Genomic DNA, 17,729 nt, shown 5'->3' with positions numbered 1-17,729 from the left:
GATTAGTGGATGGAGGAAAATTGAGGATGGAGGAGGAAAAAAAAGAGTTTATGGGGGGAGGGGCAGGGAATCAAGGCACTGAGGGAGGGGAGAAGGGAAAAAGAGGATCCTCGTCACCAATTCACTTTCCCCGTTGGGTTTTCAGCTGTCCCTTGTAGATCTAAAGATCTCAGGTGGACAATGTCTCTCCTCCATGTGGGTCTTTCCCTGCCAGTCTTTGTGTATCCTGAGGTTTCCGCCTCCGCTGGCCTTTCCCATTTCTGCCACTTCCTTACAGAGTCACTTTGGCCCGTTTCTCACTAATTGCACCGCGCGGGGCGCCTGGCACCTCTGGCACAGCAGGAGCAGAGGCCTTGCACTTTCTAGACAGCCGGAGGCTCCAGAAGCTCAGTCCCCTGCACTTGGTGCACAGAAGCAGCTGCTGAGATCCCAGCAGTGAGGGTTGGGTAGAACTGGGGGCTGAGAAGCAGGGAAGCCAGGGTCCAAGACCTGCTGATGCTCCTCAGGACTTTGGGCAAGTCACTTCGAGACAGAAACTTGGGGTCTGATTTACAAAGCATCCCCCCCCCCCCAATGCTGTATCCTGAGATTGCGAGCTCTTTGAGGACAGGGAAGCAGCTTCTGTACCTGAATGTAACTTGCCTTGAGCCCAGGAAAGGTAATTCACATCCAGCGAGTGAGAAGGAGCTGAGTCCCTGGCTTTATTACTCAGCACGAGCTCCCAGGAAACCCAACTTCCTGGTCTTCTTGAGAGGGAGCTGAGGCGCTGGCCCTGTTTGTACAGCAGGAGCTCTGGGCGCCCTGCCTACCAGGGAAGAGAGCTTCGGGGAAGAGCAGGAAAATGACGCGCAACCCTCTAGAAACCAAACGAGAGACTGCGAGCCAGGGTTCAAAGGTCGTTTACTCAGTCCTTTTAAAAATGCTATGTACATATCTATAGAGACACGGTAAAATTGTTTGCTACACCAGGAAGAAAAAAAAAAAGTGCTTGGCCAAAGCTGAGGGCAGCCACTGGGTTTCCAGCAAGAGGCGTCCTGTGTGCCCCTCACCCTGCCCCCAAAATCAGGGCAGCGTGAAAAACTGCAAAGCGTTTCTCTGCCTTGCCAACCCCTCGCCAGTGTTCGGCCTCTCACGGACCTTCTCTGGGGGAGTCAGGTCACAAACACCAAGGAGCCGGTTGTTTGGGGGTCTTTTAAAATTCTGGATATCAAGAGGAGAGCTGGGTTGTCCCCCGGAAAGCGCAGGCATTTGTAAGGCGCTGTTTCCCTCCTTGACAGCCACCCCTTGCACCTTGATTGACCGGGGGGTGCCGGAGCCCTCTTCCCTCATGACGCTCTCCGGTCTGCGGGACCGTGCACAGGTGGGGGATGGTGTCCCCTGTTTCTAGGGGGTTGACATATCCACTGATGGCTCGCACGGGGAGTGGGGGGAGGGACCTTTAATCCTGCAAAGGAGCCACCCTCTTGAGTTATCTACAGTGCCCAGGAAATGGGGGAGCTGAGAGAGGAGCCCTGGCAGAAGCCTCTGGAACCGAAGCTTAGGAACTCTCCAGGTTTGGTTTTTAATGGATGATGTAGTGAATTCAAAGTTTAAGAAATGCTAGCTCGGAGTGACGGTGCCTTTCTCCTCCAGCACAATGCTGGCGCCAGCGAGGCTGACTTACTTCCACGGCGACTGCCCACGTGCCCCCGCCTTGCTCTGGGGCTGATGATCACCCCCAGGAAGCAAGAACGCTTTTCAGCCTCTCTCTGTCCACTTAACCTTGGCTCGCTCTACTGAGATAGACTTTTTGGGCTAATTGCGGTAGTGGGGGTTTAAGTGGCCCACTAGCAGGGACGTGCAGATCCCCTCTCTTGGCATTACAATTGTTATAGAATATTTCCTTTTAATAAAAAAAAAAAAAAAAGAGAAATCTGATGAATAGTGAGAGAGGTTACTGGGTCCTCGATAGAGGCTCCCCTTCTATATATAAAACCCCAGTAAAAAGCCTTGTGCGGGGACCCCGTACCTTGATCCCATGTTAGCAACACTCTCCGGCCAAATACAGCCTGCCCCCCCCCCGGCCAGCTCCCGATACTGGCCCTGCCTGAGGCTGACAGGGCCTCAGAATATATTACTATATATTTGCAAGTCGTCTTTTCAATGTCTCTACACTTTTTGGTTCATCTCCAGTTCTCTTGTGCTTCTCATGGCTTCTTCCACCCGGCGGTGTCACAGTTAAGTGCATCAAGGTTGATTGTCGTGCCAAAAGGGGGAAAAACATTTTGGAAAGGAGTATGTCCCCATCCCCCACCCCCACCCCCTGGGGTGCAATCTGAGCATGGTATCAGGCTGGGGGCGGGGCGACAGGGATGGGGTCAGTCGTCCCTTTCTTCCTCGTGATGAGCGGGCATGGGCACCTCCTCCTCCTGCTGCTGCTGCTGCTGGAAGTAGTGATGGGCATTGATGCCCTCGCCGGGTGCCAGGGCCTCGTCGGTGTTCAGGTAGACATTGAAGAGGGCGCCGTCGTGGCCGGGCTCCTTCCCGCACGCCTGGCAGCTGCAACGCACGATCTTCTCCACCAGCTTCTCCACCCGGGGCACCTCCTCGTTGCCCGGGCACTCGAGGGTCACCTGAAAAGAGAAGAGGGACGCGTGAGAGACCCTTTAAAGGGCCGCGGCATTCCTGGAATTGCGATACCTTTCTCGGGTTAACAAAACCAATGCAGAAAGAGGCAGGTGGCCATGAAATTTGGAGACTACGTGCAAACAGAGGAAGGGCTTGGGTGGTCTCAAAAGCTAATAGGCAACCGCACTGTTGGATAATTCTCACACTGATCCCAAAAAAAGGGATGGCAGGCTGCAGAGAATCGCCCTCGCCATCATGGGCGGAGCTGCAATTACAATAACCACGTCCTGCTCAGAGGGAATTCTGCTCTCCCTGTAACAAGAACCTGGCAGGTCTGAGAATGTGCTGTTAGGCTCTGATGGGTCCCCACCCATTCCTCATCATATTGGATTTGGGATCCAAACCCCTTTTCTGAGCCTCCACCCGTGCCCATTCTAGTGAGCTACTGAACGTGCGGGGAAGCTCATGCGACAGCGCAGGCCGCACAGAGCTGGTCCTTCCATTCAGGCCCAGATTTAGGTATGGACAACACAGGCATTTGCCTAGGCCCTAGGGCCACTAAATTTCAAATCCAGGACAAAGAGAGATCCTCCTTCTCCTTGCTTTAGAGCCGTGAGCTGGAACAGCTTCAAAGGAGAGCAACCGTGGCACTCTGCCTAGGGGGGGTGCCAAAATCTTAAATCCGGGCCTTTTCCCATTCAGAGCAGCACATATTTGGGTGGAGCCATCGGCCCTGCCGCACCATAACCCCAGCCAGCTACCTCGCTTCTCTGGGGGGCGGTGCTTTCTTTCAGGATTACAGGGACAGCTCCTGGGTCCTGGCCCCTGCATCATTACGGTGGCGCAAGGACACAAGTACAAAAGCTTCCGTGCAGGAGACAGCGGGCCAGATGGTAAGTGAACCAAATTAAAAAAAAAAAAAGATGCTTCGGTCACAGGAGAGAGAGAGGGAAATCGGTACTTACAATGTCCCACATGGACTGAACGGGCATGCAGGAATCGCAGTGCACCAGCGACTCCGTGGACTGCGGGAAAGTATTAGGAACGCTGTAGCTGAAACACTGCCCCAAGCAGGCCCTGTCAGAGAGAGCAGAGACACAGAGGAGTGTCCTCAATAGACAGCACCACAGGGCAGGCCAATGAGAACCCAGCAGTACAGGAAGAAAAAACGTGAAGCTGGTTAGGGAGACGGGCTGCTTAGAATAATGGGCTGGGAGCCAAGAGGCTTGGGTTCCAATCCTGCTTCACCCCTGACCCCGGGCACGTGGTCTCCTATTGTCTCAGATGTTCACGTTGGCTGTAAGCTCTTTGGGGCAGGGACTTGCTGTGCCTGTATGTAGTTTGTGGTGAAGGGCTATATAAATTTGGAAATAAAGTGAACCCTGGTGCTACGCAAAGAGGGTGGGGGCTGCATCCCCTGCTGGTAAAATGCACAACGTGCGGGAGGCGATAAGGAAGAACAGCAGGTGGGACAATGCTTGTGACATTGATGGAAAAAACAAACTATTCCTGCCTGCAGCCTCTGGGGGAAACCAGGACTCCAACCAGCATTATATTCACCGCAGGACTACGGCACATGGGTATCATAAGATCGGGAAGAGAGGAGACGCAGCGGTGGATATTCATCCGGTCCTCGGGAAGCACCCAGCCAGTCTGCTTCTCAGGGTATCCACAGTGAATATGCACAGGGCCGGTGCTAGCTTTGCTGCTGCCCTGTGCCGCCCCTCCCCCACCTCGATTCATTCAGCCTCTACCCCCCTCCTCTCCACTCCTCCCTAGGGAAACCTTACAGCCTTGCACCCACTCCCACACCCTCTGCAGACACACAAAATGTAATTATGCACGTGTAACGGATTTTACATGAAACAGAACACAAGTGCAGTCTTCTGAGGCAAAATATCACTTACAACATATATATTATATTTACATGCACTGCCGTGGTGCCAAGCAGAAACCTGCAAAAGAGATACGTGGAACGCCTATGGAATTTATAACGGCACCTCAGAAAGCCATGAATAAATATAATTTCCATTAGAATATAGTAAACCTCCCATACAAAACCTCCCTCACAACCTTATCTGTGAAAAGGCAACACTGCACGTATTAACCAATACAGCTCCATTTGGGAAAACGGACCAAGCCAGGCTGCTATAAGAGCCCTACACAGAAACTACACGCCAGCAAAATAGCTCACCTCGGTCACATGTGCAGAACATAGAGAGACCCTGACCAAATACAGAATAAAGCATCCAGAAAGTATAAATAGAAACGTGCTGAGAACTGATGGGGTTTTATATATAGAAGGGATGAGCTCCACCATTGCCCCGCAGGCTCCTCTTCTCATCAGCCCCACCACAACCCGCTGGCCCTCCTGCTCTTGGGAGGGGTTGGCGCCGACGCAGGAAAAGTTGCGCACGGGCGCGCACGTGGCATGTTTCAGGGAACACCGTGGCAGCGGTTGAATTTTGCCGGTGGCCGGCAGCCTCTCTTCCTTTTCAGCTGCTAGCGAGTTTGGCTCCGCTGACGGCCCTACGCTCTCTCCTATTGCCTCCGCCCACCCCCACCCCCGGATGTGCCGCCCTGTGCAAATGCACAGTATGCACACCTGGTCACACCGGTCCTGAATATGCATGAGATATATGTGTGTATACAGTGCATATACTGTATCTCCATACATATTCATGCCTTCAATCGTTATGCTCCAAAAATCTGGAACGAAGTACCACTACCCCTATGCTTCGAGCCTTGCTACCTCACTTTCAGGAGAAAAGCTAAGGCATGGCTTATTGGCCATACTTCCGTTAGAGTCCCCTCGGCAGAGACAAGCAAGGACCATACGTCATACATCCTGGGTCCCTCAACAGATTGGATTCCGCTGTGACTGTAAATGTACTGTGCCTGTTGGCTGAAACTTGTTTTGTAATCCACCTTGTGTGGAAGATCAAATGAAAACCAGACTGGCCGGGTAGTCCCAGAGAATCAGGGTGAGAAACGCTGTAAAAGATAACCCCTGGCCCCTCCCCCCTCAGGAACCTGCTGTGTGTGTGTGTGTGTGTGTGTGAATGAGAGAGTGTGAGTGTGAGTGTATGTGAGGTTCTTCGCTATCTTGGTGCTCAGCTGAATACCACTATCTGTTGCAGGCTCTCAAGAGGATAGGTAACCCTGGTGCAGCTCTCCCCGCCTCTTCCACCCCTCCACCTCTCAGTTCTGGATAGTCTCCACCAGCCTGCTACAGCTCTGAGGCCCAGAATGCCATCTCCTGCAGTGAAGACCCGCTGGATCGGAACCCAGCTGATCTGTGTGGTCGCTGCTACACATCTGACCAATATATTACATAGCCCCTGTCCTTCAAGCAAATTCTCTGAGGACACCTCCAGAGTTCCTTTTATTCTTTTACAAATGCTGAAACATTTGTAATGCATTTCAATCTTGTTCTTTTGGCTGGCATGGGTGAGTGTTTATATGTTCTTACAATGACTAATTTTCCTTCAAAATGTCAATTTTACTGCATAAAAGAATGGAAAAAAATGCTCATGGAAACATACAGCCCTAATTATCTCCCATGAGAGATTTCTCTTACGCTTAAATTTGGCTCTTTTTACCACTATCCCACAGACTAATCAGCCTCTGTGAAAAACAGAGTTTCCGTACAGCCTGCCTTGTCCACTCTCTTTCCTCCTCGAGTGCTTTAATCCTTCAGCACATGGCCCCCCTCCACGGACCACATGGACTAGTGGATCCACTCTGTCAGTTCCCTGTTGCCACCTTACCCACCCCTCAGTCTCTTCAGCCTTCAGAGAAATCTCTCTTCTTTCATTTATTTAACTTCCATTTTAAACCATTCTTCTGTTATTTTTTTTATTAATTCCACCATCTAACCATATCACTGGCTTGCGCCACACGGATTCATTACATTTGTGCTTGATCAGAGGACGCTTGGTACCTGTTCTGGATGGACTTGGACTCGCAGCCGCTGTGCCCCACGATCTGGGTGATGTTCTTAGCCTCGCACCAGGCGCTCTTGTCCGGGAACAGGGCCAGCTTGTTGATGGGAGGCGGTGCCGCCAGGGCCAACGCGGGAATGAGGAGCCAGATCATCGCGGACAGCGCTAGCAAAGTCCTAGAGCTGGGCCAGAACCAGAACAAAAAAAAAAAAAGAATGACTGTTGGCATTTATCACTGGCTGTGCGCTAGAGCAGAGGCGGGAGCAGATACACGCAGCAGGTGAGACACAGGCGGTTCCTACCCCTAAGGGCTGACTCCCCGGGTGAAGGTCCATAGCTGCCACGAAATACAATGGAAGGGCCTACGAAGTGGGGTGCACACTCAGCCCTGAAAAAGGCAACTGCTGGAGAGGGGAGGGGGTAATAACAGGGAGGCAATCTTCTGTTGATATCCATTCTGGGAGTCTCATTCACCTCTGAACACAATGATTTAAAAAGAGAAAAAAGAAACAGGAATTTGTGCCAAATCTTTATTGTGAAGATTTCCTTCTGTGCTGCGGAACCACCTGTGTGAGGGGGATACATGTGTCGTAGCCTCTCTTGTAAAGTATCATTCCACTCTCTCTCTCCTCTCACAGTAATGCCATTTAACATCTGGTGGGGAAAGCTGCAGCCTTCTCCGGCCATTGCACTGCTTGTCTCGTGTCCCCACCCCCCCCTTGACAAGATACAGCCGACTCTGAAAGCCAAGACTCAACGGAGCAGGGTAGATACGTTCCAAGAGTTCCTCGTCTTCTGCCTGCAAAAGGCAGAGACAGCAGATAAAAAGCAGGAGCTCTTCAGCTAGGAGGGCAGAGGTTCACAAAATCAGGAGTAGTAGTAGTAGAACAGGTAAATAGTTCTAGGACTAGGGGGACACTCCTGGAAAACTAGCAGGTGGCAGATTTAAAACAAATCCTTCACCTGATGCACAATCAAGCTGTGAGATTTGGTTGCCAGAGAACGTGGTCCAGGCAACTAGCATTGCTGCGTTTAAAAAGGGTTCGGACAAGATCCTGGAGAAAAAGGTCTATAAACAGTTATTAACCAGGTGACTCCAGGAAAGACCTGCTGGGGGCGGGCAACAAGAAACCGTATCTCCTTTCTGGGACTGGCCACTGTTGGAGACCAGTTGCTGGGCTCAATGGACCTTTGGTCTGACCCAGCATGGCAAAAACTTGTGTTCTTGTGTGCATAAGACATAGGCATTCCCTGGGGGGGAATGTTTAGGTCGGGGGAGAAAACTATGTATGTATAGTGGATTTTTTCCCCCATTTCAGTCCAACCACAGATAGAGCTGGAACTTTGTGTCCATGTAACTCTACATGGATTTGCAAAGAGACCCCCTACTTGAGTAAGCAAAGCAGCTTACTTAAAAAACTGTCCCCCTAACCCTCCCCCCTCCCTCGCTCCATATGTACTACAGCAGGACCTCCAAACCTGTTCTGGAGACACACACCCCCCTCCCCTCCCAAAGCCAGTCCAGATTTCTGCAGTGAATTTCAAGATTTCAGCAGTGAATGTGCAGAAGATTAATTTGCGTGCACTGGAGACCCAGAATACGTTAATTTACCTCCTGCACATTCATTGTGGATATCAGGAAAACTCGGTGGGCTGTTGAATCACCAGGACAGGTCTGAGAAGCCCTCCAATAACGGAGTTTCCGTAGGGCAAAAATTCCTGGTCCACCTGACCACAAATCTATCAGCTACTGATGAGTCTTCCTCACTGTGGAAATGGATGAAAGGCAGAATCAGTAACACACACCATGGTCTGCTTAGGAAAAGGTCACTATTACAGGGCACTTCTTTTAGAAGTGAGGGGTATTCTACAGGCGACACTTATCCAGTACGTTTCCTTTTCTACTGATCTCAGATAGTGAAAAGGGAAGAGCATTACATCGTGCACGGGGAACAGGGACGAAAGTCTTCATTTCAGGACCCAGCACAAAATACAATGGGGCCAATATTGAAATGCTACTAAGCCAGATAAGTAGGACTTATCCGGATAAGTGGCAGCCGCTGAACATCCAGCTATGATTAGCGGATGCCATTTAGCTGGATAAGTAGATAAACAGGTATCTTGGGGTGGATCGAGGCAGGGCAACTTATGCAGTTATCTTAACCGGATAAGTGCCTATATTTATCCTTATCTGGTTAAGTTAACCGAATAAGTTAGATCTGCTGAATAGCAGGTCTAACGTTATCCGGATATTACCTATCCAATTAACTAGCACTTATCCGGTTATATTCAGCAGCGTAGCCAGGTTGATGAATATCCATTCTAAGCGGATAAGTTATATCTGCATAATCATATATCATATAATAATATATCAACAATCTGTTTATGTCTCGCTACTCTATTGTTTTTCGTTGACTAATTTATCACTCTCCAGTTGTAATCGTTTAAAATCTTTCCTGTCTTCCATCTCCCATGTTTTTGCTCCCTGTTTAATGTAACTTTACCTTCTATATAGTTGTTAATTGGTTTCCCCCAGTTCCATTGTAAACCGGTACGATATGACCTGGTCTTGAGTATCGGTATAGTAAAAGAATTTAAATAAAATAAATATCTGGATAACTTAGAGAACTGGATATCTTTGAATACTGGGTCCAATTATTTCAAAAAGGAGTTTGCCTGTGGCATTCTTCAAACATTAAATGGGATGCTGCATGGGGTGCTCTATCTCCCATCTTCCCAGACCCACCAGGACCCAGTTTAGAGGCAGCTGGATTGTGCCTAAAATCAAAGTCCTATGCATTTTCTGTTCTGACCACCAGATGGCGATGTTTACCTTCTTTCTATTCTCCCAAAGCGTTTGCTGCACACTTTACAGCCAGACTTCCTCAAAAGACACATGTGCCCTTAGAAACAAAATCTCACAAACTATTTCTTTTATATAGTAACCAATACAGCCACAAATCTTTCGCTGCTAACTAAATATATGTGCTTTGGACAACCACAATGCTGTGTTATGTCTACTAATGCTTCACAAATGATACGTTTTAATGGTAGTAATAGTAGTAAAATAACACATATCTAATTAGAGTCTGAGAAAGAAAGAGACAGACAAAGCTGCTCCTGCAAGCACCAACTGTCCATCACAACATGGACACATGTGACTGTGGTCATACCAGCTCATTTTCTGAATTTCCATTACAAGGTGAACATGTGCGACTGTGATCACATCAACTCAGGCTGGGAGTGTTCCCCACAACATGCACACACGTGGCTGCAGTCATACCAACTCAGGCTCCGAGTGTCCCTCGCAACATGTACAGGTTCGGTTGCAGTCATACCAACGCAGGCTCTGAGTGTCCCTCACAACGTGAATTTGCATGGCTGTGGTCATACCAATGCAGGCTCTAAAATCTCAGAAGTAAAACAGGGATGGGACTGCACAGCATTTGGGTTGGAGACCCTCGAGGACCCAGGGTCTGCAGCAAGACTTGTTAGAGGCCTTCTAGGGGACCCTTTTCTCTCTGAGGTAGTGCTGAGTGTAATTACACTACTGAGAGGCAATCCTTTCAGATGAGATATCAAAACCAAGAGCCTCTATCTACTTTTGTTCCCTTGCTAATTTTCAAACTCCAGTTGAACAATCCAGCACCTACCAAAATGTATCTTATAGTAAAAAACCCAACTAGACCCAGAAAAAATCCCCTTATAACCTTCTACCTTGCCCTAATCAATGCAAACTGTATAGCAGGTTAAACCCAAGACCTTTATGCATTCATAATGGTAACGCCCCACATCCCAGACAATGTAGGTGCTGTCCTTCACAGTACGAATATACTAAATAAATCAGTTCTGTATTTATAGATCACCTTCCCAATTTTCCTTCCAAGTGATTTATAATATTTTGCCAGATAATAAATGTAAGAATCTAACTGGATGCCCCCGGCAGCAAGAGATAAAGTAACGCGGCTTCCCTGGTTCACAGCCCCATTGCTCTAACCATTGAGACCGTTCCAATGTCCCGAGCCTGCAGCAGGGGTCTGAGTGGCCAACGCGCTGCTGGGGGGGTCACTGGGGACTGTGGCCCAGTGAGAGAAGGTCACAAGGAGGCAGAGCTGTCTGGTTTTTTTTTATTTGGAAGAGGGGGGTCGGGGGGGGGGGGAGTTTTTACTTTTCCCCCCACCCTTTTGTAGTTAATGATTCTGTTAGGCAATGAATAGTAAGTGAAGGAGAGACTAAAAGTAACTTTTAAAGGAAACAGGACGGCAGCACGAAGAATGGGTGGCTTTCTCCATTCAGACCCAGCAGATCCCAAAAGGTCTGTTCTTCATCCATAGAGAATGTGCTCTTCTGCTCTTCTTATTTTAACTTTCATTCATTAAAAAAATGTTGTGACTTTTAATGTTCATGAAAGCAAGATAAAAGCAATGAGGAGAGGCAGATATATCACAGGCAAAAACAGCTCAAGCTTCCCTTGCTTATGCACCTCAGTGACCTAACCTGAAGTACCCTTTGCTGTTCCAGTACGAAGCCCTGCATACACCTCAGTCCTGATCTGTGACCCCCTCCCCCTATTATTCCAGAACGGAGCCCTGTACACACCTCAGTCCTGATCTGTGACCCCCCCCCCCTATTATTCCAGTAGGAAGCCCTGCACACACCTCAGTCCTGATCTGTGACCCCCCCCCCCCTATTATTCCAGAACGGAGCCCTGCACACACCTCAGTCCTGATCTGTGACCCCCCCCCCCCCTATTATTCCAGTAGGAAGCCCTGCACACACCTCAGTCCTGATCTGTAGAACTCCCACCTTCTTCCAACAAACAATATTATGCTTTTCCTTTTGTGCAGGGAGCGATATGTGCATTATTTGTTGATCTTTATCTTGAGTACATTTTTTTTAAAGTCATATGTGGAAAGATGAAACCGAGCTAATATGTCAGCACTAGGTATCCTGTTGTATAGCAAAGGTAAAGTATTTGGTCACTGCAGGATATGTACAGTGAGGGAAGGGATCAGAAAAGAAGGGAGTGTCTCATAATCAAGGGAGATATGGCATCCAGCTGCTGCGTTTGTTAGGTACAGGTACCAGGCCTGGTGCATGGCTATATCGGAAGGAAGAGCTGAATGAGGACCAGGTTCTGAGTCTACTAGTGGTTTGTGCTGGGACCGAGCTTCAGGACTAGTTTGTGGCTGCATTTGGTAAAAGCTTTCAGTTTGATTTATTAATTGTGGTTGGTACAGCCTCTGGGCCTAGTGGATATTTCTATTGAGACTCTGGGTCTGATTGTTGGATGGGTTTGGTACAGGCTGTGGTTGTTGGTGCCAGTGGTGTTTTATTCCAGGTCTAATCGTTGGTCGTATTTGGTATAGACTTTGGGTCTAGTTATTGGCTGTGTTTGGAACATTTTGACAGAATACTTGGGGGCAGACAAGGGATAAGGTAATGGAGAGCCCATCAAAGAGGAAAATATAAGAGGAAGTGATGTCACTATAGCCAAAAGGCTGTTGGATGATGTAGTTCTAAAGGGACAAGAACCTTGGAGACAGATATGGCCAATTAGGGAATGGTTTGAGGCAGAAGAAAAAGCCTTGGAAAAGCTGGAAAAGGCAGCTGATGAATGGAGGATCAAGTTGCTGCCAGATGGAATCAACAAGGGTCAGGAGTTAGCCAGGGAGGCAGAACAGCCAGAGAAGCAAGGCCTGGTGAGAGGGTAGCTGTGGTAAGCTTGTAACAGTGATTTGCAGAACTCTGGTCATCTGAGAGGCCATTACAGGGAGTCCACGGGAGAGAAAGATTATGTGTGAGTTCCCAAACTTGCGGGAATGAGCCAGAGGGGCAAGAGACTGGCAGAAGCAGCTGCTTGCATGGGCTGGAATTTCAGTGATGAGATCAGCAGAGGCAGCTACCCAGGTGCTGGGAAGTCTGACCAGATGAGGGTCAGCCCAGAGGGGCTGGGGGAGAGAGAGAAAGAATTATGGGGAGGTGCTGGGGGTTGGAGGATAGAGAAATTGGTGGGGAGGGGCTGTAAGGGACAGAGAGAGTCTGGTGGGGATGGACTGGGCATCCCAAAAACTTTTGATAGTTGAAAAAAGGGGTGTGCAAACTCAAGAAGATTGGGGACCCCTGACCTAGAGGCCACTACTGGTGGGCTTACATAGAAACACAGACTATGATGGCAGATGACTGTAAGGCCCATTCAGTCTGATGCATCTGGAGGTCCTCTGAGCTCCTCCCAGACTTTTCTTAATCTGTTTGCCTTCACCAGCTCCCTTGGGATTCCATTGCTTGCACCCGTCATTCCGTTCCATGAGAACAAGCTTTCTGATGTTGCTCTCGAGTCTACTCCTTGCAGCCTCATACCATGAACTCTTCTTCTCCTTGTGCATTGTTTATACCATTGAGGAGCGTGGCTGCCTCTGTCTTTCACCCCATCGCTCCTCTCCACTGCTGTATATTTATTAGACCTTGCACTGTTTTGGCAGCCCTTCTCTGGACCGTTCCCAGCCTGGCTATATCTTTTCACAATATTCTAGGTGAGGTCTCGCCAGTGCCCTGTACAGATGCATTCTCACCTCCTTTTCTCCTTTGGTCAAATACCCTCTCGCTAGGCACTCTAGCATCCCTCTGACTCTGGCCATGGCCTCATCCTACTGTTTTCCTAGCAGACACGATTACTTGAGGACTCCGCTCTTTGTATCTCACTTGAGCTCTGGCTTTCAGAGTCCCCGGGTTTAGCATTAAAGGGAGTTATAGGCTGTCTGAAGAAAGGAACTGGATTGTCATCCGTGAAGCAGCAGACCCTTAGAAGGTATAAAGGATGCCGTTTCTGAAAGTTGCTTGACTGCTTGGTTGATTTTTTTCTTGCCTGGCAGCAGTCCAGGACAAGGCGTGAGCAGCGTCTTAGCACAAAGACGCTGTGGTTCTAGTTGACTGTGCGTGTGCTCTGGGCCCGGGGTGGCTGGTTGTGTTTCATACAGGGTTTGGGGCTTCTTGACTGCGCTAGAGGTTGGACATCTTAAAAGCCTTGAAGGGAAGACTCTGTGATTTAGCTTGTCAAAGAAGGAATGCTGTTACTGTTCTTATCTGGGCAGCTTGTTAACCTGCCACAAGCTCCTCCTCTCACCTTTTCTTGGTCTCCTTCCAGGAGAGAGAAGAGATCCCACCTCCTCTTTTCCTCTGACCTGAGGCATCCGAGGGGTTTCTGGAATGGGTGATTAATCATGGACTTGAAATCCACTACTGAATGTTGTGTTATTGCATTTCATGCTCTAAAGAGTAGCAATCACTTAGTTGGCTCATATTTTAAAATGAACTCAGTATATGTAGTGTACTTTTATACCAAGAGTCCAGTGGGCCAGCAGTTAGTGGATGTGGGCTCAAATGATTTGCCCCTGAGGTCAGTAATGGAGGTACATGCTAAGGTAGTCAGATAGCCTAACAGGAGAAACTGGCTCGAAAAATCACAGTGCCAACAATATAGAAGGAATGGCATAATCCCTGCCTAAAACATCACAAGACGATCCCGCGAGGTATTTAACTCCACAAAAATAAGCAGTGAATTCTGCCTCTGAAGCAGTATTGCCAGAAATGCCTCCGCTAAGGCCATTCCTAGGTCCCTGCCAAGCCTGGAATTCATCTTGGCTTCACTTCAAGGGAATTCTACAGGAGACTTCACTGCATCTTACAGACAATCCTGAAAGGACTGTGACTGGACATGGAAGTGACACTGCAAGCAGTCTCTTTCCTACCCAGAGACAGCATGCAGTCACATAAGGATAACCAAGGGACATCATCATGTTCCTTAGATAAAAATAGTCATGTTGTGTAAGCACAGGTTCTGCAGTCACAGCACCAGTAACAGAATAATGGTAAAGGTATGCATCTGATCTCCTCCCTAGGTGATGCTGTGCACATCTGGAATGGAGCAGAGGACTGGAAGCAGAATAGACATTCTAATCCTGGAGAGAGATGCCCACGTGTCACACAAGGGCACGCTTGTTCTCTCTCTTGTGCAACTCCATAGGAATCAAAAAGGCAATAAGGAATGTGTACTTGCAGAAAATAAATTATTTATTCTTTGCTAACACAAAAATAAAAGTATAACACCATAATATTTATCTCCTCTTTAAACAATTTAATGCAAAACATCTTTCACAAATTACAGCTCTGGAAAAAAACAAAAACGTTTATGTTATTACAGTTTCTCTGGACATGCCACTTAGCCTACCCTGATGCACACAAACTACACACACAAAAAAAATCTAAACAGCAAACCACAACTAACATTAACAGTCTACTAACAAAGACAACAATTCTTCGCATCGCAGCTGCCGGGATGCTTTATTCACTCTTCCTCTCCTCTGAGAGAATGGACTGAGATCTTTCCTTACACGGCTATAGAACACACTATCAGAAGCTCTCAAATCTGGTAAAGAAAGCGAAAATCCTGCCCCAGCTATACCGAGCCCGCAAACACAAACCACAAAAATGACAACTTGGAACATGCACTGGTCTAACACCCAATCACTTTACAACAAAATTAAGCCTTCAAGGACCATCGTTTGAACTTCATCCAACCACTTATCCGACGTCTTCCTTCACGTATTGACCTGAAGGAAGCACTGGATTCTTAGGGACAATTTTAGACAGCCCCCAGATTGTTTTTAATAGAAGGAATCTATTGTATCTTTCTTGCCATAGTGAACACCGAGCACACTATTGTGAATAAACAATTACAAACAGTGCTGGAATCATTTCTGCCGGCAACATTAGGATACTACACAAAAAAAAAATGCAATAGCAATATTTCAGCAGAAACAGAAAGTAACACATAGGCCTAAAACTGCTAATCACTCTTCCCAAAGGCACAAAACGTGAGAACTCATTAAGAGCTCATCAGTCATTTCAATAGTGCTATCAGATGTACACAGCACTGTACAGACAGTCCCTGCTCCATGGAGCTTACAAGCTAGTGAAGACACACAGAAAGGCAGTTTACTAAGCTTTTCTCCCACAGACACAGGATTGGAAAATGAGCCCTGAATGTGGGTCAACTCCTGGGTGTAACAGCCACCTTACAAATTCCATTTAAAAAGACATTTTGGTGACGTGAGTGAAACTAAAACGTTTTTTAAAGCTAAGAACTAAAAGGTTTATAATAATTTTTCCAAAGATGATAAAATAAAAAATGTAAGTCAATGGCTTGTAGAAGTATTTATTAAGTTAAATTCTTTCTTCCTTTGCAACAAGAACAAATGATAACTTGAAGCAGTTCCTTGAAATCTCTCTTTTGTTACAGAGGAATGCAAATGCAAAATGTTCCCTTTGAAAGACAACAGAATGGCCATTAACACTTCCTTGTGATGGTCATTATCTTCTTTTGATGTCAGCAGGGGGAACTCCTGTGATTTGAAATCAATGTTGTATTATTTACTAGACTAAACTTACACCAAATGGACATTAATGGAAAGTGGGATATTAGAATTTATTTTAATTGACTTTTCTTAGACAGACTATGAGACACTTTTATATTTGGACTGATAAATGCATCACAAATTGGGTGGCCAATACCTGCCTGGAGTCAATGAGGGATAAGGGATTGAATACTAATGAGTTTTTTTTAATTAATTATAAAAGATAAGGCTGTTTTTGTTTAAGCTGAGATGGAGAGGAAGAGATACAGGGATGCAGTCATGAGATGAGACCCTAATTGTAACCTCTAGCTGGCTATGTATAACAAAGGAAAAAGCAGTTTCTGGTAGCTAGAAGTTTTCTTGTAATTGTTATATATCTAGTAGTACTCTGACAGCTAGTTATTTGTTATTTATTAGCATGGGAAAGGAAGGTGATTTTTTTAGATATTCCCTGATTTTGTTTTATTTCAAACTGATAAGAACTGTACCTGCACACTTTTAGTATTAGGCTAATTTAGTGCCAGGAATCTTTCAGAAGATTTGTCACGATTTTATTTAGAATGCAAAGGAAATATTTCTTTTTGTGTACGAGTTCAGACTTTTTCATGAGGCAAGTTGATTGTGGACCCACTAGAGTAGTGGAAACAACTGTGGATCTATCAAGCATCAGCAACTGTATCATCAACCTTCTGAACTACAGAGAAGTTAGTCTAAAGTATTCAATAATCACGAGATTAAACTCAGAATTTATGCTAATATTCTGGCCAGAATTTAGAAGGGAATTGTGAAACCCTAATTTTTTAATAAGCTGGAAGTTAATTGGCCTGATATATAGGTGGGGTTGGTGGTTTTCTGTTACAACTTACAAAAAGCTAAATTTCTTAAGTATCCAATATTAATAAATTATTTTTACTATATGGTCATGTACTTCTGTTTCTTATAAAGTGTAAGAATCTAACGGCTTGATTAAGGCAGTAGATGTGGTACGGAAATATGCATGTATTGATTTTGCTCATGTTACTTGCCATAGTAATATTTTATGTTTATTTTATTCTGCCTTGTTCTTACCTTTTGCTCCAGCTTCTCCTTTCCACCCCTGAGAAACCCTTTAGTTGTGTGGATGTGCCACACGTGCCCATTCTAACCCACATGGCTGAGAGGGAGTGGTTTATGTGGGCTGACCTGTAAGTGGGGGTTCACACAAACAAATAATCTTACAATGAGTCTGCCCAAACTCTTGGATTAGCCAAGCGCAAAGAAATTAATCAGGTCTTCAAAAAGGCACCAGTTCACCTATTACATATTGATCTCACTAATTTGGGAATAATGGCAATTTCACTTCTTGTGCTAGAGAAATTCCTTAAGTAGGAGAGAAGCACTGGGGGTGATCAGCTTGGGTACATCTTCCACCTGCAGAAAACAAGTGAAACCCAGAAGTCCTGAATTTCTCATAAAGAGGTTCCTAGCTCTACATCTGCGGGGCGTGAAGAACCACAAGCCAGAGATGGACAGACCCGAGGTCTTGCTCCCAGGCTACTCGTTTGCTGGGTGGCTTTATGGCCAGTGGGAGGCAAGCTGGGCTAGGGTTGCTGCTAACCAGCCGCTCCCAGGCAGGAGCTAGAGGAACCCCTGTGATTCCTCCGTGCACCAGTGTCTGCCCCACCTGAGGGGCTGTAAGGAAGCACTGAGGCTGAGGAGCTGGTAGGGAGGGGGATGGAGAGATGAACAGCATGGAAGGCTGGACAGGGAAGTTTTTCAAAGGCAG

The 17,729-nt window shown here is 47.0% G+C and overlaps 1 protein-coding gene across 1 annotated transcript in view; it reads right to left on the bottom strand.

Annotated features, from left to right (window-relative positions):
• Window positions 1-883: 883 nt before the first annotated feature.
• The window catches only part of NBL1 (NBL1, DAN family BMP antagonist), a 29,335-nt gene continuing 12,489 nt past the window's right edge, over window positions 884-17,729 (bottom strand). Inside the window, exons 4-6 of the mRNA XM_029578047.1 lie at window positions 6,551-6,733; window positions 3,573-3,684; window positions 884-2,612 (exon numbers count right to left, since the gene is read on the bottom strand). Of these exons, the coding sequence (XP_029433907.1) occupies window positions 2,358-2,612; window positions 3,573-3,684; window positions 6,551-6,733 (550 nt within the window). The 3' untranslated portion in view covers window positions 884-2,357. The remainder of the gene's footprint in view (window positions 2,613-3,572; window positions 3,685-6,550; window positions 6,734-17,729) is intronic.

Source organism: Rhinatrema bivittatum, chromosome 15, assembly GCF_901001135.1.
Source record: "Rhinatrema bivittatum chromosome 15, aRhiBiv1.1, whole genome shotgun sequence".
NCBI lineage: Eukaryota > Metazoa > Chordata > Amphibia > Gymnophiona > Rhinatrematidae > Rhinatrema > Rhinatrema bivittatum.
This window is presented reverse-complemented; position numbering and strand designations above follow the sequence as displayed.